Source organism: Pelophylax lessonae, assembly GCF_965119305.1.
Source record: "Pelophylax lessonae genome assembly, chromosome: 10".
Taxonomy (NCBI): Eukaryota; Metazoa; Chordata; class Amphibia; order Anura; family Ranidae; genus Pelophylax; species Pelophylax lessonae.
This window is the reverse complement of record NC_138777.1, coordinates 96634159-96658476: the sequence shown is the minus strand read 5'-3', so window position 1 is coordinate 96658476 and position 24318 is coordinate 96634159. Positions and strand designations below refer to the sequence as shown.

The window sequence follows — 24318 nt, the reverse complement described above, 5'->3', positions numbered from 1 at the left end:
ATTGATAAGGGGCTATTTATTTGGTCATAGTAGGAATCGCACTTACATTACAAGGCACTTAAGCAGTGCCAGCTCACAACAGCCTTCAGGACACTTCCTGGTACCTCCGGATCGGCGTAATGACATGCAGGCTCCTCCCCCGTACGCGTTGCGTCATCTACTTCATCAGCGGGGTGGAGCCTAACGTCATTAGCGGTCCTATATACTTCTATTGCGGCCGTTGTCCCGCCCCACTACTGGCATGGAGACCGCGCCGTCCTGCGCCATGACAGTTCTATGCCAGTACTTGTTTCCAAGAAGACTGGCTTGCCTTAGACTATTCGTCCGATGGAGAACCGATCGGTGTGTATACAGTGGGTACGGAAAGTATTCAGACCCCCTTAAATTTTTCACTCTTTGTTATTTTGCAGCCATTTGCTAAAATCATTTAGGTTCATTCTTCTTCCTCATGAATGTACACATAGCACCCCATACTGACAGAAAAACACAGAATTGTTGACATTGTTGCAGATTTATTAAAAAAGAAAAACTGAAATATCACATGGTCCTAAGTATTCAGACCCTTTGCTCAGTATTTACTAGAAGCCCCCTTTTGATCTAATACAGCCAGGAGTCTTTTTGGGAAAGATGCAACAAGTCTTTCACACCTGGATTTGGGGATCCTCTGCCATTCCTCCTTGCAGATCCTCTCCAGTTCTGTCAGGTTGGATGGTAAACGTTGGTGGACAGCCATTTTTAGGTCTCTCCAGAGATGCTCAATTGGTTTTAAGTCAGGGCTCTGGCTGGGCCATTCAAGAACAGTCACAGAGTTGTTGTGAAGCCACTCCTTCGTTATTTTAGCTGTGTGCTTAGGGTCATTGTCTTGTTGGAAGGTAAACCTTCGGCCCAGTCTGAGGTCCAGAGCACTCTGGAGAAGGTTTTTGTCCAGGATATCCCTGTACTTGGCCGCATTCATCTTTCCCTCGATTGCAACCAGTCGTCCTGTCCCTGCAGCTGAAAAACACCCCCACAGCATGATGCTGCCACCACCATGCTTCACTGTTGGGACTGTATTGGACAGGTGATGAGCAGTGCCTGGTTTTCTCCACACATACCGCTTAGAATTAAGGCCAAAAAGTTCTATTTTGGTCTCATCAGACAAGAGAATCTTATTTCTCACCATCTTGGAGTCCTTCAGGTGTTTTTTTTTTGCAAACTCCATGCGGGCTTTCATGTGTCTTACACTGAGGAGAGGCTTCCGTCGGGCCACTCTGCCATAAAGCCCCGACTGGTGGAGGGCTGCAGTGATGGTTGACTTTCTACAACTTTCTCCCATCTCCTGACTGCATCTCTTGAGCTCAGCCACAGTGATCTTTGGGTTCTTCTTTACCTCTCTCACCAAGGCTCTTCTCCCCCGATAGCTCAGTTTGGCCGGACGGCCAGCTCTAGGAAGGGTTCTGGTCGTCTCAAACGTCTTCCATTTGTGGATTATGGAGGCCACTGTTCTCTTAGGAACCTTAAGTGCAGCAGAAATCTTTTTGTAACCTTGGCCAGATCTGTGCCTTGCCACAATTCTGTCTCTGGGCTCTTCAGGCAGTGCCTTTGACCTCATGATTCTCATTTGCTCTGACATGCATTGTGATCTGGAAGGTCTTATATAGACAGGTGTGTGGCTTTCCTAATCAAGTCCAATCAGTATAATCAAACACAGCTGGACTCAAATGAAGGTGTAGAACCATCTCAAGGATGATCAGAAGAAATGGAAAGCACCTGAGTTAAATATATGAGTGTCACAGCAAAGGGTCTGAATACTTAGGACCATGTGGTATTTCAGTTTTTCTTTTTTAATAAATCTGCAACAATGTCAACAATTCTGTGTTTTTCTGTCAGTATGGGGTGCTATGTGTACATTCATGAGGAAGAAGAATGAACCTAAATGATTTTAGCAAATGGCTGCAATATAACAAAGAGTGAAACATTTAAGGGGGTCTGAATACTTTCCGTACCCACTGTACATCGATCGATCCATCATATGACAATATCCAATTGCAAACTATCTATCAGAAATTACTTTCTTGAGGAGCCTGCTCGCATCACGCCCCCCGGTGGTCCAGTTGAAGTATTACACATATAGTACAAATGTCATCAAAGACTAATCTCATAGTGCTGCAATTACTATCATAAATTAAAATTAATATATTAAATAAATGCATAACCTTTAATACTAGCGGGTTAATCTATAAAATATACCTCAATAAATAGCATATATCAAACCTTGTACATATTATTAAAAACCTAAGTATAAAATCAAAATTAAGAATGAGGCAGTAGTAAAGGTGATTTTAAATAACCAAAAAATACCAAATAAAATCCGAATCCCAAACCTATACGCACCTACATAATTAAATATCAAATATATAATATTGATTAAAATTATTTAAAATCACATTATAACTAATTTCATATAACCACCAAGATAAATGAATATTTAAATATTTAAAATATTAAAAATATTTAAAATATATCTAAAAATACATATCCATAAAATCATCAATATTTTAAAGGGATAAAAAGACAGAATGAATAAATAAATAAATAAATAAATAGAGCAAGGAGAGTCATTTATCACTGATAAAACAATTTAGGTCGAACTCTATGTTCAAACCTCTTGGTGCAAGGACCTTGGCCTCGTAAATCCAATAAGACTCACGTTTACTTAATTGTCTAATAAAGTTACCTCCCCTCCAGTGTTTGACCACCCGTTCAACACCCCAAAATTTGAGGGTCCTGGGGTCTTGGTTGTGGACCAATCGAAAGTGTTTTGATACATTGTGATTGATGGAGCCTTTTTTAATATTTTTCACATGTTCCCCCATCCTAACACTTAAACTTCTGGAGGTGCGCACTATGTATTGAAGACCGCATCCACATTCTAACATGTAGACCACTCCTACGGTGCTACATGTTATTAAATCTTTAATGGGGTATTTCTTATTCGTGCTATTTGAAGTGAATTCCTTTCTCTTTTTCTGATTATTCACTGCATGTCTACATGCGGGACATCTCCCACATGCATGAAAGCCCGTTATGAACGAGAAGAGTCCTTCCTTCTTCTGTATAGGTGGATCGACAGCACCTGGTGCTATCATGTCTTTCAAGATTAGGGCCTTCCTGTACACGAATTTCGGTCTTTCGGGCAATACTGGTCCAAGTATCCGGTCTTTTCTCAAATTTATTCAAGTTCTTCATAGGTGCGAACTTAAGACCTTTATCTAAAAGTTTCATTTCCTGTTGACCTAAAATTGTTTTAGCAGTGATAAATGACTCTCCTTGCTCTATTTATTTATTCATTCTGTCTTTTTATCCCTTTAAAATATTGATGATTTTATGGATATGTATTTTTAGATATATTTTAAATATTTTTAATATTTTAAATATTTAAATATTCATTTATCTTGGTGGTTATATGAAATTAGTTATAGTGTGATTTTAAATAATTTTAATCAATATTATATATTTGATATTTAATTATGTAGGTGCGTATAGGTTTGGGATTCGGATTTTATTTGGTATTTTTTGGTTATTTAAAATCACCTTTACTACTGCCTCATTCTTTATTTTGATTTTATACTTAGGTTTTTAATAATATGTACAAGGTTTGATATATGCTATTTATTGAGGTATATTTTATAGATTAACCCACTAGTATTAAAGGTTATGCATTTATTTAATATATTCATTTTAATTTATGATAGTAATTGCAGCACTATGAGATTAGTCTTTGATGACATTTGTACTATATGTGTAATACTTCAACTGGACCACCGGGGGGGCGTGATGCCTCAAGAAAGTAATTTCTGATAGATAGTTTGCAATTGGATATTGTCATATGATGGATCGATCGATGTATACACACCGATCGGTTCTCGATCGGACGAATAGTCTAAGGCAAGCCAGTCTTCTTAGAAACAAGTACTGGCATAGAACTGTCATGGCGCAGGACGGCGCGGTCTCCACGCCAGTAGTGGGGCGGGACGACGGCCGCAATAGAAGTATATAGGACCGCTAATGACGTTAGGCTCCACCCCGCTGACGAAGTAGATGACGCAACGCGTACGGGGGAGGAGCCTGCATGTCATTACGCCGATCCGGAGGTACCAGGAAGTGTCCTGAAGGCTGTTGTGAGCTGGCACTGCTTAAGTGCCTTGTAATGTAAGTGCGATTCCTACTATGACCAAATAAATAGCCCCTTATCAATACAGAGAGCACTAGATCTCCTTTTTTATATTTTTCATCCACTGCATTCCTAAACCTGAGAGATTGGTTGGAAGTGGAGGCAGAAGGGATCACCAGGCGACCGTGAATGTTTATCTATATGCCTGTTTAGACTCATTTGAGTCTTCATTTGAGGTGAGCTGCTAATCTCACTATTTGTCACTGGAGCACTTGGAGTGAAGCATGCAGCACTTTATGCACAGATGAAGATTTGTTTATTCATTTTGTCACCGAAATTGCACTGTGTATTGGGACTTTATCACATTTCATATCAAGTCACTTTATTTATACTGTGTTATTGGGACATTCAATATCACGTTTTGTTTTAGTGCATATTTTTTAGCACTGATTACTGTAGTAATGTCACTGGTCCCCCCAAAAGTATCAAAAACATCAGTTGGGGGTCAGATTTGTACTCTGCAATGTCGCAGTCCCGCAGCAAAAAAAAAAAAAAAAAAAATCGTAGATCGCTGCCATTACTAGTAAAAAAAACAAAAACAAAAAACAAAAACAAAACAGCATAAATCTTTCCCGTAGTTAGTAAACCTGATAACTTGTGCTCAAACCAATCAAAATATGCTCATTGTGATTTATTTTGCCAAAAATATGTAGCAGATAAACAAATTGGCCTAAAATGTTAAAAAAAAATTGATTTTTACATTTTATTTTTTTGAGAATGTCATAGCAGAAAGTGAAAAATATATATATTTTTTCAGAATTGTCGCTCTTTTTTTGTTTATAGCGCAAAAAAAAAGAAAAAAAAAAATCGCACAGGTGATGAAATACCACCAAAAGTGGGGAAAAAAAAGACGTCAATATTATTTGGGTACAGTGTAGCATGCCCACGCAATTGTCCGTTAAAGTAACGCAGTGCCGGATAGCAAAATATGGGCTGGTCATTAAGGGGGAAAATCCTTCCGGTCCAGAAGTGGTTAAGCAGTAGTAGACAGGACAATTATTGTCCTGATACTAATGTGAGATTACGGTTTAATATTGGGTTTATTAAGGTGAAATTTCTGGTAGGATCCTCTACAGACAGTGAGAAGGAGAAACATAAAGGGTACCTGAGAAAGATGCCTCACTACTAGAGTGGTGACAAAAGCAATCATCAAATAATTGGAAAGAACCATCAACCAATCCAACAACAAAACAGGAAAAGTCCATGTAAACGTGAATGTAGTGGTTCTATACGACTGCCGAAATACCTCACTACCAGGGGGACCCGAGCCACACTTCTGAGCACAGAAAGAGAGAGAGAGAGAGAAAAAAAAAAGCAGCAGTCTCATTACCTCCCTGCAGCGGCCGCACACAGAACATGAATGGAGGAGGTGGGTGGAGCCATTCTAGGCGCCGAGAAGGACGCATGCTGTGTATTCTCCTTCAGACGTCACTGGTTGCTAGATGCCAGTCGGTTGGCCATCCTAGCAACCAGTGTAGCGCAGAGCCAGAAACTCAAGCAGCCGGCGCCCGCAGAGGGACAAACTGGTCTGGGGGGGGGGTGGGGCTAGACCACCAGGTAAATTAAACTGGGGGGGACAGATCAAGGTAAAATTCCCTTGGCAAGTGGGGCCCCCCGGGAAACTGCCGGGCGTGCCCATTCGGAAATACGGCCCTGCCGCTAAATAAAAGCAGTTTCCATTTTTCTTACCTGATGAGTTCCTTCTAAAATCACATAATTCATGTAATATTTTGCCTCACTTGCTAATGTTTGGTGTCGTACTATTATTGCTCTATTTACATAGAATGTAAGCTGTGGTTAAGCCACCCTATGCCGTACTTGTCTGGATAAAGCTGGTTTCAGAGATGTGATTATCGTGGCAGCAATGTCTACAATAATAAAAAAAAAAACCGGCACAGCTTGTACTCTTACTCATCACTGGATTCATACACTTGTATGTTCATTCGTGTCTATTCTACTAAATCTTATTCTAGCTTGGCATGATTCACTGGCACAATGAAAGGCACTATTCATAAAAACCAGAACACAAAATTCCTTAAGTACTATTGTTTAGTATAAGTATGACTTTGTTGTCAATATAACCCTAATATATACTTATAAAGAACTTACATACTCATTCATCCATGACAATCTGGCTTTTGTGGATTCTAATAATCAGGTGGGAACCAGACATGGGAAGGATAGGTTGATATTCATTAAAGAAGAAGAGGCATTATTTAATAATAGAAAAGTCTGTATTGATAAAGCAATGCAGCACTTAGTAACACTTTATATACAGTTAACAAGTACTGCTCATGTCTAAAGCCATTTTCGTAACAGATCGCTAATCTTTATTTTGGCATTTAAAACTCAGTACAAAACCAAAAAGAATGACTTTTGTAATATAATATAACTGGCCGCAGTATCTGAGGGGCAGCTGTATATTGGCATCACTCTGACTGATTGCATGATTTTTTTTTATTACATGTTGGAAGAACTCGAAGAATGTTGAGATTAGGACAAGCAGAGGTTGATAAACAGACTGGATGCTATACACAGGGAAGGCCACGCAGGAGCAGATGCAGGAGAGGGTCCTCAAAGAGACAGGTCCTCCTTGTATGTCTTTGGCACAGGGGCAGCGAGTGAGAAGGCACTTGCAGTCGTTTATAGGAGCTTTTAGGGATCAAGCCCATGCAGAGCAAAGGTTTCACTATGCAAACATAGTCATCTGGAGCCACTGTAAATGAAAAAAAGAGACAACCGTAAAGGGTCATTCAAACAGGAGCAATATGCATACTAGTAGATGTAGAGGTTTTATTTCTGAAATCTAAACATTACATAGGAAGTATAGTATATATTTAATTTGCATATATTTTGATTCATTTTTGCAGCTTATACCAGCTTGCGCTTTTCTTTTTAATGCTATTGTATTTCATGCAGCAATTTGTAGATTAGCCACTAGACAATTGGTATAATATCTACTACAATGTCTAGCAGCTTAATAGCTAATGAGATCAGTCACACTGGGAGTTCATGGTTTTCAATGAGCATGCTAAAGGGCCGTACACACTTGACGAAAATCGGACAAAATATCCTCCGATTTTTCTCTGTCTTCTCAGCGTTCATTACCGTTTTTAGTTGACCGTGCATAAATGTTCACGAAATTTCTGGTCCGATTTTTCTTTTGGCACATTTGTTCCTAGACTACCGGGCTGTCAGCAACTTCAGATCATGCGCGGTCTTTCGTATCCGATTTTTCACGGACGTACTGCATACACATTAAAGGAAAATCGGTCGTCTGGGGACGGACGAAAAACATTTTGCTGTTTGTCCCTGTCGGCATCGGCTGCTGAAAGTTGTGTACACACTAGGCGAAAATCGGACGATTTTACCTCGGACGGGAATTTTCAGCAGATTTTCTACTAGTGTGTACCCCACTTTACACACAGAAATGCATTTATGATAGGAGTAGAGGCAGATCATGGTAAAAAAGTGAACCCCCGTTTCCTGTAAAAACCCAGTAAGAAACAACCCCCCCAAAAAAACAGACATAACTAGAACAGACCTTTACCTTACTCACTTAGGTAAGGGTCGTCTCTGTTCATTTGGTAAATCAACCTCAGATTTGCATTGTGGGAAGGTATAGTAAAGAACACTGTGAGGTTGGTTTATACTGGAGTGTGCAAAATGTGCTGCAGCTGTGCATTGTAGCCAATCAGCTTCTAATTTCAGCTTGTTCAATTAGGCTCCTTTCACACATGGGAGTCCATCGGCAGACTCAGTTTTTCTCAGTGGGGGATGGATGGCAGCTCTGTCTCTGCGCTGTGTGCGGAGACAGAGCTGTCAGGTCCCCGCTGTTCTATATGGGGGAATCGGATGAGAACAGACCGTCTGTCCATTCTCATCTGATCCCATCCGATCCGCTAGACGGATGGAAAATAGGGTTTCCATCCGTCCAGATTTGACGGATCGGATCATGACATTGACATGTCTCCGATGACATCCAATGCCCCAAAGAGATGCATGGGGCATCCGTTCAGATCCGCCAAAAAAACAGAGAGGCGGATGTGAACGGTCCGCTAGTGTAAAAGGGGCCTTAGCCTAGGTTCACACCGAGGCCGTTCTAAAATCTTGCGAGTTCAGCTGAACTTGCATGATTTCAAGCTGGCAATCTTGCACAGAGGTCTATTGAAAATCGCCCCCCCAAGTCACCAAAAGTAGTACAGAAACGATTGAGAATCGAAGCGACGCCAGAAATTAGGTGTGGCACCGATTCGGACAGCGCAATTGCCGGCAATTGGCTCCATGTCAAATCGCACCAATGTGAACGTGGGTTTAAGCTCGGACAAAAAAACCCTATAAAAACTGGAAGCGGATTGGTTTCTATGTACAGCTACACCAAATTCACTAGCAGCTAGCAACGGTGGCAGGGGATCCGGGCTAGGAAAAAGTGTCATCCAAAATGGGTTAAGTTTCCATAGAGCCCGGCCCAAAACAGTAGGCAGGGTCAACCTGATCCAGAGCGGAGAGTGGTCCAAGACCCCCCTCGGCTCGTAGTCTGCAGAGGCCACGAGAAGTAAAAGGGAACCATTACCAAATCCCATGTCAATCCTCGAGAGACCCGTATGGGCCGCCGAGAAGCAGGAGAACTTCCGCAACCCCGGATGCCCCATCCTCCAGACATTCGTCAGTCCGAGCTCTCCCATCAGCCGGGAAAAGGGAGTCAAACCACCAACTGCAGGAGGGGCACCGGAGCGAGCGTAAAAATCTGTCCCACCTGGTGTCCAAGACAGTGTTAAAATCCCAGAGAACCAGGAGAGGCACATCCGGGAGTCTTGCTAAATGATCACCAAGAATCTTGGGCACCACTGCGGAGTAAGGGGGTGAAACATACACTGCAATCAAAGCACAGGCCAGGCCTGCAACATTACACATTAAAATAATAAATCGACCATCAGGGTCTATCACAGTAAGAGAGGACAAACCTAACCCCATGTTTAACCATTATACAAACCCCACTAGAGTAATTGGAATATGTGGAATGGTATTGGTGACTTAACACGCTAGGGGCCAAACTAGGCACAGGATCGGCAGGCAGATGAGTCTCCTGGAGGCAGACGACATTCGCTTGCAGTCTCTTGACAGTCCTAAGGACGACAGTCCTTTTCACTGGATTATGCAGGCCACGGTAATTCCATGTCAACATAGATAGTTTCAGCCATATTCATAGGTACAAAATGAGTTCCAATACAGCACCCAGGCCAGAGGCCCGGACAGATCCGGATGGAAGGGCAGGTACAACAGTCCAAGTTGGAGCACCAAGTAGTAGAGAGCAGCCACCCATCATAGACAGCCCAGGCAGCAAAAGGACAGTACGAGGTCCAGTCTTGGGAGGCAAGGAAGGACAGGTGAGCAGGTATCGAGTCAGTCCCAGTGGAATGAAAGAAAGCAACAGAAGGTGGGTGACCAGGGTAGGCAAAACAGTGGCTCAAACTTGTCGAGGCACAATAGGGGCCCGTAGTCGACATGGATAAGAAAAGGGGGGGGGGGAACAAAAATACTGGTATTTTTCCAATCTGGACATCCAGGGGGAAACCGGTGAGAGATTACAGATGGCACAGTAATCCCATCAAGAACAGCGAGCTGTGAGGAACTTGAGACAGTCAACAAAAGGTACAGTATACCAGCTCCTGCCTACCATGGATGTAGAATTGGAGAAAGCCGATCTTCATGGCAACAAAGACGGTGAGGGACAAGCCAGTAAAGGTATGAGACAGGAAAAATTCAATCAAGGTGCTCCCCGACGTGGACGAAACAGTTGCTCGCAGAGCTCTCCCCTCAGCATCCAACCACTGTGCAGCAGGAGCTGGTTTGTCAAAAATAGGACTTCATCTCTAGCAATCACACGGAGCTTGGAGGGGTAAAGCATGGCATACTGAACATTCAAGTCCCGGAGTCTTCTCTTCACATCTGTAAATTTTGCCCTCTGTTTCTGTACCTCCGCAGAGTAGTCAGGGAACAAGGAGACTTTAGCGTTATCCACAACAAGCTTCCCCTGCATCCCTTTAGGTTTAGCCAAAATAGCATCTCTGTCCTTATAATTGAGAAGTTCTGGGGGGGGGAGAGGACGCATGGGCACCAGGTGTGCCCTCTCCACCGAGAACATGGGAGTGAAGGATTCTTGTCCAAACGTGTCCACCAGCCAACATTCAATAAAGGTTATGGGGTTCTTCCCCTTGGCCCTATCCGGAATTCCAATCGCCCTGACATTTTTACGCCGCATTCTGTTCTCCAGGTCATCCAAGCGTGCGGCCTGCTGATCTGTCAGTAAAGCAGTGTGTTTAACCTCTCTGTGCAGAGGTGCCATGTCATCAAGGGACCTGACCCGGCCCTCCACCGCCGACGTCCGCTCCCACAATTTTTGCATATCATGCCCGACAAATGAAATTTCAGCCTTGACCCCTTTTATTTCAGCCATCAGCGCTGTGATCGAGGAGTTGCAGGTGGTCACAGCAGCCATAATGTCCTGGAGCGTAGGCTCCGCATCCAAGGCAGCAGGCAGGGTTAACATTGAGGCCTGGGCTGTTCCCGCTGCATCCCAGTCAGATAGCTGACCAGAAAGGTCCCCCAGCAGGACAGTGTCATCCACATCGGATTGTGAGCCTGAAGAGGCAGTTGGTGTGGCACCCGCAGAGGAAGCATCCCTGGATCCTGGCTTAGAGAAGACTTTTTGCGCTGCCTCCTTGTACTTCTCCTTCTGGGAGACACGCTGGGGGAGGGCGCCATCTTGGGCCTGCATGGCGGAGGAGGTTTTCCCTTCTTTCTGCCGTTTGGCCATAGAATGAGGGAGCAAAGAGGACTCACCAGCACCCCTGGAGTAACAAAGCATTGTGAAGATCCCCACGGAGGGTAAGTATGCTAGCAGATCGGTCTCCAACAGGATAACAGCAAGAATCACCGGCGGAGCGAGCAGTGCACACGTCTGCTTACATCCGCTGTTTGGCCACGCCCCCAGAATCACCCTATCTTGATGTAAAATCAAGAATGGCTCTTTACACGAAAGAGCTGCTAGTTCTGATACTCTTCTGGCTGATGTTATAGCAATCAAAAAGACCAATTTTCAGGTCAAAAGAGCCAGGGGAATATGCCCCATGAGCTCAAAAGGCTGTTTCTGTAAAACAGCCAATTCCATATTTAAATCCTATGGACACAATGGTGGCTGCACTGGTGGAAGCATACATAACATTCCTTGAACGAAGGTTTGAACCAAGGAATGCGAAGCATTCTCTAGAAAAAAAAACAAGGCTGAAATTTAACCCTTAATAGTGCCTAAGGCTAATTTCATATCTACCCATACTTGCAAGAAGGCTAGAATTCTCCTGATGATATATTTGAAGGGATGCCATTTCCTGGCCTCACACCAGGTAATGTAAGATTTCCAGACTCTGTAATAAAGGCTTCTAGAGACTGGTTTTCTAGCATTTATCAGGTTAGAAACTGCAGGGCCAGATATATCCAGCTCCTTCAAAATCAAGGATTCAATAGCCAAGCCATCAAATTTAGAGACTGTAAAGCAGGGTAGAATATAGGACCTTGAGAGAGCAGGTCCGGACGCAGTGGAAGAACCCAAGGTCTTGTCACTGCCAATTGTTGAATTTGTGCATACCAAAACCTCCTCGGCCATGCTGGAGCTACCAGGATTACTGGTTTCCCCTCTAGCTGGATTCTGCGTAACAGATGTGGCAGCAGCTGAACTGGAGGAACGGCATAGATCAGGGAAAACTCCTCCCAAGGAGTCACCAAGGCATCCACTCCGACTGCGATTGGATCTCTGGTCATGGACACAAATCTTTTCAACTTGTTTTTGAACCTGAATGCCATCAGATCTACATCTGGGACCCCCCCAGCGTTGGCAGATCAATGCAAAGATCATCGGGGTGTAAGGACCATTCCCCCGAAAACATCTGTTGACTACTCAGAAAGTCTGCCAGCCAGTTTTCTATTCCTGGAATGAAAACCGCTGATGGGCATGGAACAAATTTTTCTGCCCAGGATAGGATGATATCCAACTCCTGGGCTAACCGAATTTTGGTGCCTCCCTGATGGTTGATATAAGCCACAACAGCAGCATTGTCGGATTGTACCCTGACAGGGTAATCCCGAAGTCTGGGCGCCCAGTACTTTAAAGCCCGACAAACCTCAGATTTCCAAGACATTGATGGGAAGCCTTTCCTCTGCCCTTTGCTCTTTCCCTGGACAGTGGCTTCCTCCAGAACCGCTCCCCACCTGGAGAGACTGGCATCTATTTTCCAGACAACTGGAAGAAAGTATTTCCCTTTTTTCCACATTTCTGGTTGACAACCACCAATTTAGACTCTGACGGTACCAGAGACATGAACCAGTCTATGGACTGGACCTTTCTGGTCCACGCTGATAGAATGTTGTTCTGTAAGGGTCTGGCATGGAATTGAGCATAGGGAACTTCTCTGAATGAGGACACCATCTTCCCTAATAACTTCATGCAAAGATGTACAGAAGGAAACCTTTGCCTTCTTACGGATCGAACCAGATCCTTTAGGTCTGTGACCTTTCTTGATGGCAAGAATACCTTTGCCTGCATCATGTCCACAAAGGAAACGCAGATATTTCAGACACTGGACCGACTGAAATGCTGACTTTTCCAAGTTCAGAATCCAACCCAGACGTTCTAAGAACTGTACTGTCTGGAAAACATTTTGAATTAGTGCCGAAGCCGATCGATCTATTAGCAATAGATTGTCTAGATATTCTATTACTGTTATCCTTTGAGACCTTTGAGTGGCCAATATTGGAGCTAGGATCTTTGTGAAAACTCTTAGAACCATGGCCAACCCGAAGGGAAGGGCCACAAACTGAAAATGACGGTTTTCTACTGAAAAGCATAAAAACCTTTGATGAGCCTGAAAAATAGGCATGTGAAGGTATGCTTTCTTGATGTCTATGAATGCTAGTAGTTTCTCTCCCTGCAGAGAGGCCATGACTTAACAAATTTACTCCATACAGAAAAGTATGAATGTTCAGAAACTGGTTCAGAGCTTTGAGTTTCAGAATAGGTCTCACATCTCCGTTCGGCTTGGGGACTACGAAAAGCTTAAAAACACCTGAATCTTTCGTCCTCTGAAATCACTCTTTGGGACCTTAAATGGTCCAGAGCCAGAAAGAGAGATCTTTTTAGAGAATCTGCAGGAATGTTTGACTTTACAAACCAAGGATACGGGAACACCCAAAAATCCAGTTTGTATACCTGCAAGATAGTGGAAATAACCCAGTTGTCCTGGATTATTTTTACCCAGACCTTCGAGAACCACAGCAGCCTTCCCCCCGATTGAGTGGGGGTGCCCCTTTACAAGGTAGGCTTAGAGGTAGACTTGGTAGATCTCTGGGCCAAGGGTTTCTTCTGCCCTTGCCCTGAAGGCTTGGTTCTGGATATCACAAACTCCTAACGTTCTGTATTTATCGATGGCTACAAAATATAAAACTCTGCTACTGCTAGTACCGTCTTAAAATAGTGTTACAATGACCCAATAATAGGAAGGTAAAGAAAAATGATATGACTGAAGAAGAGCAAAGAATAGCTTGAAATAAATATAAATAAAAATGTTTTGAGAACTTACAGTGAAAAGGGTGAAGTTGATGACACCATCTTTGTCTGTATCCATGTTTTGGAAGAATCCTGAGAAAGGAAAGCATATTGTTATTCTAATATAGAACTCGTTCAGGATTCAGACATCTCTAGAAAATGGAGTATTTAGAATCCAGACACTTTAATTTGCCCAAATACCTATAAGGTTTATTCTTTAAGTAGTCCCATTTGTCAATTATACTTTCTAAAGAATAACAGTAATTTAGTTTTTGTACATGTAAAGTGAAAGAACAGAAGCGACAAGCCATAAGGATCCATCCAGCAGGGCCAGATTAACGTAGGGGCTATTGGAGCTGCAGCTCCAGGCCCCTATCTTTTATATAGGCCCCGGGTTGGCCATATTCACTGTTACCGCTCTTCTGTCACTTGTAAGCACAGAAGTCTGGCTTCTATGCTCGCTTCCCCAGGCAGCTCCCTCAGAACCTCCCCACACAGCACGAAGGCCGGACAAGGAGGGACAGTTGCCGATGCATGGATGTGTTTATGGGCTTCAGAGACAGCATCCCATGTTGAATTAGGCATGCATGGCTGCACCCTTCCTCCTCTGGGTGCATGCCAAGGCACGGCCCTTAAGGCCCTTCAAAATCCTCAGCACCAAGCCCATGATGCTCTTAATCCGGCCCTGCCATCCAGGTATATTTTTTTATTTTTCTCAATAAGATAATCTATTAAGAAGTGACAGCCAAAATGTTTTGAGGGTTATACATAAGTTCTATTTCACTGGGGCTTAAATATAATAACCAACAGGGTAGTTGGTAGTTCTGTTAGTCACATAAATGTATAAATGCTTACATTCCATTCAATAAAAAAAAAAAAAAAAAAAAAAAAAAAAAAGGTCGCGAGCAAAAAAAAGGTCATTATCGGCACAATTGATACAAGTCCACTGAGTAAATAAAAAAAAAAAAAACATAAGCCAATAAGTACATAAAATACTGTATAACTATAGGATTACATACAACCATGTCTGTTTTCTCACTGTACTGATGTTTATTTTATAAATCTAACATATTTATTATTTTATATGTTGCAAGTTTTACATATCCATTAGCCTGAAATATATTAACCTTTATGCACAGTTTTTACAGATTCTATAGGTATACAGTGTTTTTTTACATGTATTGGCATACAATTATGCCTCACGTACTTCCATAAATTGTGCCATTTATAACTTTTTCGTTTATCATGATCTACTCTGTTATTTTTTTATGATGGTATGCATTTATATTCTTAGAACTAAAAAAAAAAAAAAAAGTTATCCAGTGATGGTAAACCTTGGCACCCCAGATGTTTTGGAACTACATTTCCCATGATGCTCATGCACTCCGCAGTGTAGTTGAGCATCATGGTAAATGTAGTTCCAAAACATCTGGGGTGCCAAGGTTCGCCATGGCTGATATATACTGTGTATGTATTTATATATATATATATATATATATATATATATATATACACACATATATATATATACATACACACACACACACACACATATACACTGCTCAAAAAAATGAAAGGAACACTTTGAAAACACATCAGATCTCAATTGGGAAAAATCTCATGCTATACTGATATGGACTGGGTAGTTTGTTAAGAACGAAAGTATGCCACATGGCTTGATGGAAATGAAAATTATCAACCTACAGAGGGCGGGATTCAAAGACACCCCAAAAATCAAAGTGAAAAAATGATGCAGCAGGCTAGTCTATTTTGCTGAAATTTCATTGCACTCAAAATGGTACTCAGTAATTTGTATGGCCCCCACGTGCTTGTATGCATGCCTGACAACGCATGCTCCTAATGAGACGACGGATGGTGTCCTGGGGTATTTCCTTCCAGATCTGGACCAGGGCATCTCTGAGCTCATGAACAGACTGAGGTGCAACCTAGAGGCGTCGGATGGACCGAAACATAATGTCCCAGGGGATTTTATTGGATTTAGGTCAGGCGAGCATGGGGGCCATTTCATGGTATTAATTCCTTTATCCTCCAGGAACTGGCTGCATACTCTCGCCACATGAGGCCGGGCATTGTCATGAACCAGGAGAAACACAGAACCCACTGCACCAGCGTAGGGTCTGACGATGGGTCCAAGGATTTCATCCCGATACCTAATGGCAGTCAGGGTGCCATTGTCTAGCCTGCAGAGGTTCTGTGCGTTCCTCCTTAGAAATTCCTCCCCAGACCATCACTGACCCACCACCAAACCGGTCATGGTGAACGATGTTACAGGCAGCATTACATTCTCCACGGCTTCTCATCTGTCACATGTGCTCAGGGTGAACCTGTACTTATCTGTGAAAAGCACAGGGCGCCAGTGATGGACCTGCAAATTCTGGTGTGCAAAGGCAAAGTTTAGCTGAGCTCTATGGTGCCGGGAAGTGAGCACAGGGCCCGCTAGAGGACAACGGGCCCTCAGGCCACCCTCATGAAGTCTGTTTCTGATTGTTTGGTCAGAGACATTCACACCAGTGGCCTGCTGGAGGTCATTTTGTAGGGCTCAAGCAGTGTTCATCCTGTTTCTCCTTCATGCTCCTGAGACTGTGCTAGGACACACAGCAAACCTTCTGGCAATGGCACGTATTGATGTGCTATCCTGGAGGAGTTGAACTGCCTGTGCAACCTTTATAGGGCCCAGGTTTGGCCTCATGCTACCAGTAGTGACACTGACCCTAGCCAAATGCAAAACTAGTGAAAAACAGTCAGAAAAGATAAGTAGGGGAAAAAAATGTCATTGGCCTCCACCTGTAAAACCACTCCTGTTTTGGAGGACATCTCATTTTTGCCCATCTAGTGAACCTTTTAATTTCATTACCACCAAAGCAGCTGAAACTGATTAACAACCCCCCCCTCTGCTACCTAACTGACGAGATCAATATCCCAGAAGTTTAACTGACTTGATGTTATACTCTGATTAAAAAAAGTGTTCCTTTAATTTTTTTTTTTGAGCAGTGTGTAGTTATACATTATAAATTTATATATATATATATATATATATATATATATATATATATATATATATATATACATATACACACACACACACACACACACACACACACACACATATATATATATATATATATATATATATATATATTATATATACACACATATACAGAATAGACTGTTACTTATTACATTTCAGCCCAGATAAAAAATAACAAAAAAATAACAAAAAAAAACATTTGTGTAAAACTCCTGAAATGCTTTGACTGTCACTCTTTGAAAGACTCTTTCATTGTGACAAATATAAAAAATCCCTAGAGCTTGATGTTCTCATCTTTTTACATTTACATGAAATGACTCTGCCAAGGACCCTCCAAGAATCCCATCCAACATTAGAGAGCTGCCATACTTTAACAATCAACCAATTTATTCAGAAACTCTACCAAACTTAAAGTCCAGCACTCCATAACCTCAACTCTGAAACAATTCAGTTTTTGTAGACAGCCTAAGAGCTCTACGGGGAACTTTTTCTAAGAGAAATTCTCATTTCTTGTCTGTCTAAATTCTAGTTGCTTGATTTCATGAAGACTTACTGGCTTCAATGCTATGAATTATGAACACAGCACAAGCATGCATTTTTGCCCTGGGTCAGTGCCTCAGAAAGTGCTGTAGCCAATGGGTCTAAAAAAAAGCTAGGCAACTAGCATAACAGAAAGACATTAGTCAGAAATGGCTGCTTCTTTTATTTAGGTTAGACATGACCACATAGAAATCCTCTGCTAAAGATTCTTTCATCTGGTTCCCAATTAGGAAAAGTAGCAGTGTGTTTATAGCCAGGATTAACAATTACAAAAAATGCAACAGAATGAGTGAATACAGCATATGAACCTTAGAATATGTATCTGGGTACTGGAGAGGCAAATAATTATGAAATGTATAACATTACAATGGAAAATGCATGAAATAAGGATTCTACTTACTGAACATGGTCTCCAGTCTGATCAGACAACACACAAAGCTATCGAAATTCACAGACAGATCAGGCTCAGAATATCTGGTGATAATCAGCTGATGCAGGGTGTTGCTCAGTTTGAAACCTAAGGAAAACCGTACATAAAATAATTATACATACAGACATTATATATCAAGTAGAACAACTAAAATACAGTATACTGATAAGCAACCAACCTGCAGACTCCACTGCCAGGCGCATTTCATAGGCATTCATGCTTCCTGACTTGTCCACGTCAAACTGTCTGAAAACAGTCTACAAAACAAATAGAAATATTCAGCATATTATTGGTTATTGACCAGTTATTGCCCTAGCCAATAGCAGATTGACAGCCAGGTGGTGGATTTCTTAACATGAGTAGACATCATATGACGTCATGTCAAGAACCACCAATCGTGTGGCCGCACAGCGGCGCAATCGGTCACTGATTGTGTCTACCGTGACCATGTGACCAATCACAGTAAGTCACATCACAGTTGTACACAATGGTGGCTTCCTTTTATGCCATCCATTGTGTAAAACTGTGTTGCTAGCTGCGATTGGTCAATTTTATCACATGGTACAGACAGGGCCATTTACAGCCCATCCGTACCATGTGATTAGCGTTGACCAATCACAACAAAACAGACTGAATGATTCAGCTTTATTTAGTAATATGCTTGCTCATAGCAATGTAATTCACTGATTTAAGCAAACAATGTGTAAAAAAAATCCTGATCACTTTCCCAGAGTAGTATAATGTAATAATATGGTAACTTAATAATAATTATGATATAATTATTATAATAAACAATAATAAATTATAATAATAATAAACAATAATAAATTATTATAATAATAATAACATAATAATATAACACCATAATATGTAATAATATGGTAACATTATATTGCTCTGGTCACAGTGTGTTAAAAAGAAAAAAAAAATTGCAAAAAAGAAAAAAATGTAATAAAAAAAAAAAAAGACTGCCACACCAGTTATACAATGATGCTGGATTGCACTGGTAACAGTATGTAAAACAAAAAAAAGTGCAATTTTTTTTTTTTTTTTTTTTTTAATTTCTTAGTTTTCCAAAAACATTCTGACAAACATTCTCTCCCCATTATGGCTATTTCCCATCATTCTCCCCTCTTGGTCACTTATTATTCTGTGTATCCCCATTGAGTGAAGAGAGTTCCCCTTATTTCCCATTTGGGTGTCCACTGGCAATGAACAGCTAGTTGGAAAATTATACACAATAGGGACGAAGCAACAATATGGTGAGGCCAACATAGAGTCAGTTTGGGTTACGTTGCAGTTTGCTAATCATGCAGTAACTCGTGTAGGTGTGATATATAGACCACCTGGTCAAGTTAAAGAACTAGATGATCTACTAGTTGAAGAAATAGCTAAAATGACAATGAAAGGAGAAGTTATCATTATGGGAGATTTCAATCTTCCAGATATAAACTGGAAAACCAAAATAGCAAGTTCTACCAGGAGTAGAGATATTCTAAATTCCCTACTGGGGTTGTCTCTGCAACAAGTGGTTGAGGAGCCAACCCGGAGGGAGGCCATTTTGGATTTGGTATTCACAAATGGGGATTCGGTATATGATGTCATTGTAGGCGAAACCTTGGGATCTAGTGATCACCAGTCAGTGTGGTTTAATATAAGAACTGTGAAAGAGTCACACCACACAAAAACAAAAGTTTTAGATTTTAGAAAAACAGACTTTTCAAAAATGAAATTAGTCATAAATGAGTCCTTATCAGACTGGAACGGATTACATGGAGTCCAGGAGAAATGGGACTACTTAAAAGGTGCATTATTGAAGGCAACAGAAAATTGCATTAGACTTGTCAGTAAAAGCAAAAAAAGGAAGAGACCACTGTGGTACTCAGCAGAAGTGGCCCAAATCATTAAAAATAAAAAGCTAGGATTTTGTAATTATAAAAAAACCCAGAGCAATGAAGATAAGGAAATCTACAAGATTAGGCAGAAAGAGGCCAAGCAAGTTATAAGAACTTCTAAAGCGCAGGCAGAAGAAAAACTAGCTCAGTCTATGAAAAAGGGGGATAAGACATTCTTCAGATATATAAATGAAAAAAGGAAATTAAAACAAGGAATAACTAAATTAAAAACAAAGGACGGAAGGTATGTTGAAGAGAATAAAGGGCTAGCCGACTGCCTTAATGAATACTTCTGTTCAGTTTTTACAGAAGAAAAAGAAGGAGGAGGACCTCCACTTGAAAGGATGACTAATGAATCATTTGATGCATGTGTCTTTACAGAGGAAGACGTTCTAAGATTGCTGTCTAAAGTGAAGACAAATAAGTCACAGGGTCCTGATGAGATACACCCAAGATTATTAAAAGAGCTTAGTGGTGAGCTGGCAAAACCATTAACAGATCTATTTAACCAATCATTAGTAACAGGAGTTGTCCCGGAAGATTGGAAATTGGCAAATGTCGTGCCCATTCACAAGAAAGGTAGTAGGGAGGAATCGAGCAACTATAGACCAGTGAGTCTGACATCAATAGTAGGCAAGTTAATGGAAACCCTATTAAAGGATAGGATTGTGGAACATCTTAAATCCCATGGATTGCAAGATGAAAAACAACATGGGTTTACTTCAGGGAGATCATGTCAAACAAATCTTATAGATTTTTTTGACTGGGTGACTAAAATAATAGATGGTGGAGGTGCAGTAGACATTGCATATCTAGATTTTAGTAAGGCTTTTGACACTGTCCCACATAGAAGACTTATCAATAAACTGCAGTCATTGAGCATGGACTCCCATATTGTTGAGTGGATTAGGCAGTGGCTGAGTGACAGACAACAGAGGGTTGTAGTCAATGGAGAACATTCAGAACAAGGTCATGTTACCAGTGGGGTACCTCAGGGATCTGTACTGGGACCAATTTTGTTTAATATCTTCATAAGTGATATTGCAAAAGGCCTCGATGGTAAGGTTTGTCTTTTTGCTGATGACACAAAGATATGTAACAGGGTTGATGTTCCTGGAGGGAAACGCCAAATGGAAAAGGATTTAGGAAAACTAGAAGAATGGTCAGAACTCTGGCAACTGAAATTTAATGTGGATAAGTGCAAGATAATGCACCTGGGGCGTAAAAACCCAAGGGCAGAATATAGAATATTTGACACAGTCCTGACCTCTGAGGAAAGGGATTTAGGAGTAATTATTTCAGAAGACTTAAAGGTGGGAAGACAATGTAATAGAGCAGCACGAAATGCCAGCAGAATGCTTGGATGTATAGGGAGAGGTATAAGCAGTAGAAAGAGAGAAGTGCTTATGCCGCTGTACAGAACACTGGTGAGACCTCACTTGGAGTATTGTGCGCAGTACTGGAGGCCATATCTCCAGAAGGATATAGATACTCTAGAGAGAGTTCAGAGAAGAGCTACTAAACTAGTACATGGATTGCAGGAAAAAACTTACCAGGAAAGGATAAAGGACCTTAACATGTATAGCTTGGAAGAAAGAAGAGACAGAGGGGATATGATAGAAACTTTTAAATACATAAAGGGAATCAACTCGGTAAAGGAGGAGAGCATATTTAAAAGAAGAAAAACTGCCACAAGAGGACACAGTTTTAAATTAGAGGGGCAAAGGTTTAAAAGTAATATGAGGAAGTATTACTTTACTGAGAGAGTAGTGGATGCATGGAATAACCTTCTTGCAGAAGTGGTAGCTGCAAATACAGTGAAGGAGTTTAAGCATGCATGGGATAGGCATAAGGCTATCCTTCATATAAGATAGGGCCAGGGACTATTCATAGGATTCAGATATATTGGGCAGACTAGATGGGCCAAATGATTCTTATCTGCCGACACATTCTATGTTTCTATGTTTCTATATCCTCATGGGGATCCTAAGCCTTTTCTACTCCCCAAACATTTTTTCTCTGGAGTTTCACCTAAACACATTAGTCAATCCAAAATGCATGCTTACATTTTTGGTGGATGCAGGAGAGTCACACTAAAAATAATTGTAAACCTCTTAGATGCTCTGGCAAAAATGTTTCCTTTGAGTTTCTAGAGCTGTAGAACTGCCAATCTCTCTGTAGAATGTTTTCTTCATTTTATATGGAAGTAACCCAAAATAGACAAAGCAGCCAAGAATCCAAGGTGGGTGGGAACCAAGACTAGAATTATAGCAGGGAGATCTTATCATTGGAGTCCACAAAAGGTACAGTATGAAGAGCAATTTTACCCCATCAGTTAGCTCCTTATATCTCCAGCACACTCCAGAAGTAAGAAAACCCTGCATTTCTGCCCACTCCTTCTGCAGTTTTCAAAAAGACAGTAGGAGATAACTTCCTAGTAAATACCCAAAAATGAAATATATGTTTTTAATAGACCTACCAGATAATTTTTAATTTTATTCCACAGGATATTAAACTCCAACATTCCAAGTTTTCCATTCCCATCTTTCTGTGGTACGAGTTAAGGACAACACTCTACATCTGAGACATCTAAGTTCGGAGAATCCTGCCCAGTGTCAATTTTTCTTTGTCATCAATCGGTTTTTAAAAAAGGCTGTCTGACGGCCCACACCACGGCAATGCTATCAGGTATTTGATCATAGAAAATTGTGCATGGTTCATAAAATTCTTTACAGAGGAACCATAATGCAGGACAGAGCAACCGAGATGATAAAAATGCAGTAACCTATTGCAAACTGAAACTGCTAAAGCCCCGTACACACGTACCGATCGTCGGCCGAACGATCGGACGTCTTTTGTTCGAGGGCTGTCTTGTCTGTTGAAAACTGCAAAAGACTGCACACGAATTTTGTCGGCCAACAACAGCCGACTGCAGAAGTGATGTCATGTGATGGTTAACTTTCCGTGTGTTTTTTCTTTTCTGAGCATGCCTAGTCTTGCAAATCTGCTGTCTGACGGCCGAATTCTGTACTGACTGGCGAACAATCGGCCGTTCTGGTGTTGACCAACAAAAATTTTAATGCTTGCACGACAGATTCTTTTCGGCCGAAAGTGCGCTGTCGGCTGTCGGAAGCATCATACTAACAAGCCAAAAATCGTCCGATCGTTCGGCGGCCGAACATTTTCGGCCGACAATCGGTACGTGTGTACGGGCCTTTAGCCTACTCCGGTAAACTAAAATCTGACTGGTTGCAATGGGGGTCCACTCTCTGTACATCCTGGATGACATTTGTACTGATTATAAAATAAGCCTGCAATTGCATTAAATAAATTTGATCTACAGGATACTGAAGCCTTAAAATATATAAGAGCACAAATGTTTACATGCCTTAAATTTATCAACGCCGAATACTTAATAGATCAGAGTAACAAAAAATATAGATGATGACCTAAAATTGGATTATACAATTTCCTAAATTTAGATTATGGAGACATTTTTAATGTGTGTTGGCTCAGACTGGATTGAATGTAACAAGTGAATAACAATATTAAACAATTATTGGGTAGGTTGGAAGGTTTTATTAAGCTCAAAACAAATTCAGGAACTTGCCACATATGTGATAATCATTTTATTCAAACTTAGTTTCAGGTGGTTTCACACTCCGTATGCATATCTGCATGCATGGCAACACACATATGGAGGTGTGAATGGGCCCCCGATAGTAGTTTTCATTTTTCTTTCACACTAAACTTCAGCATATAGATGTGAACCATTCCCTTAGAAAGAATGGAATTTCTACTTGCAATGCATCTTCATGCAGCAAAATGCACAGGTTTTGCAGCATGAGAAGTGTGAATAGGTCCTAAAAAACTGCACTGAGACTCCAGGTGACCACAAGTAAACGAATTAGAATTCATTTATATGTTGTGGTTTCTTTAAGGGGGCGGTTTGACAGTATTGTTGAGTACTCGGTGGTTCTCACCCATGCAGGGCTAGGGGTTCAGGAATAGTCCAGCTGGAAAGGAGAGGGCTGACATTCAGTACTCTCAAGACTGCTAATTCCATATTAGGGACCAAGAATTTTTGAAGCGTTTGGGGTGGGGAGAACCTTCAAACCCTGATTACAGGAACTTTGGTCATGAAGGGGTCAACATAGATACCTCAGAGTCCAGAAAAGGAAACAATGACACCTGGCAATGAGAGAGGGAGCTGGACACACCTAAATGAGCAGAGTAAGCAAAGCTTGGGACTGAACCACGGTTGCGGACTATAAAAGCCTCAACTTTGGGACCCCTGGAGCACACGGTAAACTCCCAAAATCCCAGTGTGCGATCGGTATGGGTTTGGTGCACCATTATCTTGTTTTGTACCATTGAACCAGAGTTATGGGCTGTTTTGTATTCTTTTTGCTGAAGTGAGCTTCTGTATTTTGTTTTGGACTGTGCATATTCCAATAAAGACTGGCACTACCAACTGGCGGTGATCCTGGGCTATCATATGACACTATATCTACATACATGTGATTATAAACAGATTTTACACACAGTTTACAATATCTAGACTGAGTACGATAGGGGAGATTGACCTACTTA

General features: G+C 41.4%; 1 protein-coding gene across 1 annotated transcript in view; it reads right to left on the bottom strand.

Annotated features, from left to right (window-relative positions):
- Nucleotides 1–6727: 6727 nt before the first annotated feature.
- CAPN1 (calpain 1) overlaps nt 6728–24318 on the bottom strand; it is a 145251-nt gene continuing 127660 nt past the window's right edge. Inside the window, exons 18-22 of the mRNA XM_082271169.1 lie at nt 22205–22273; nt 18009–18087; nt 17801–17917; nt 13846–13904; nt 6728–6929 (exon numbers count right to left, since the gene is read on the bottom strand). Coding sequence (XP_082127295.1) covers nt 6903–6929; nt 13846–13904; nt 17801–17917; nt 18009–18087; nt 22205–22273 — 351 coding nt within the window. The 3' untranslated portion in view covers nt 6728–6902. The remainder of the gene's footprint in view (nt 6930–13845; nt 13905–17800; nt 17918–18008; nt 18088–22204; nt 22274–24318) is intronic.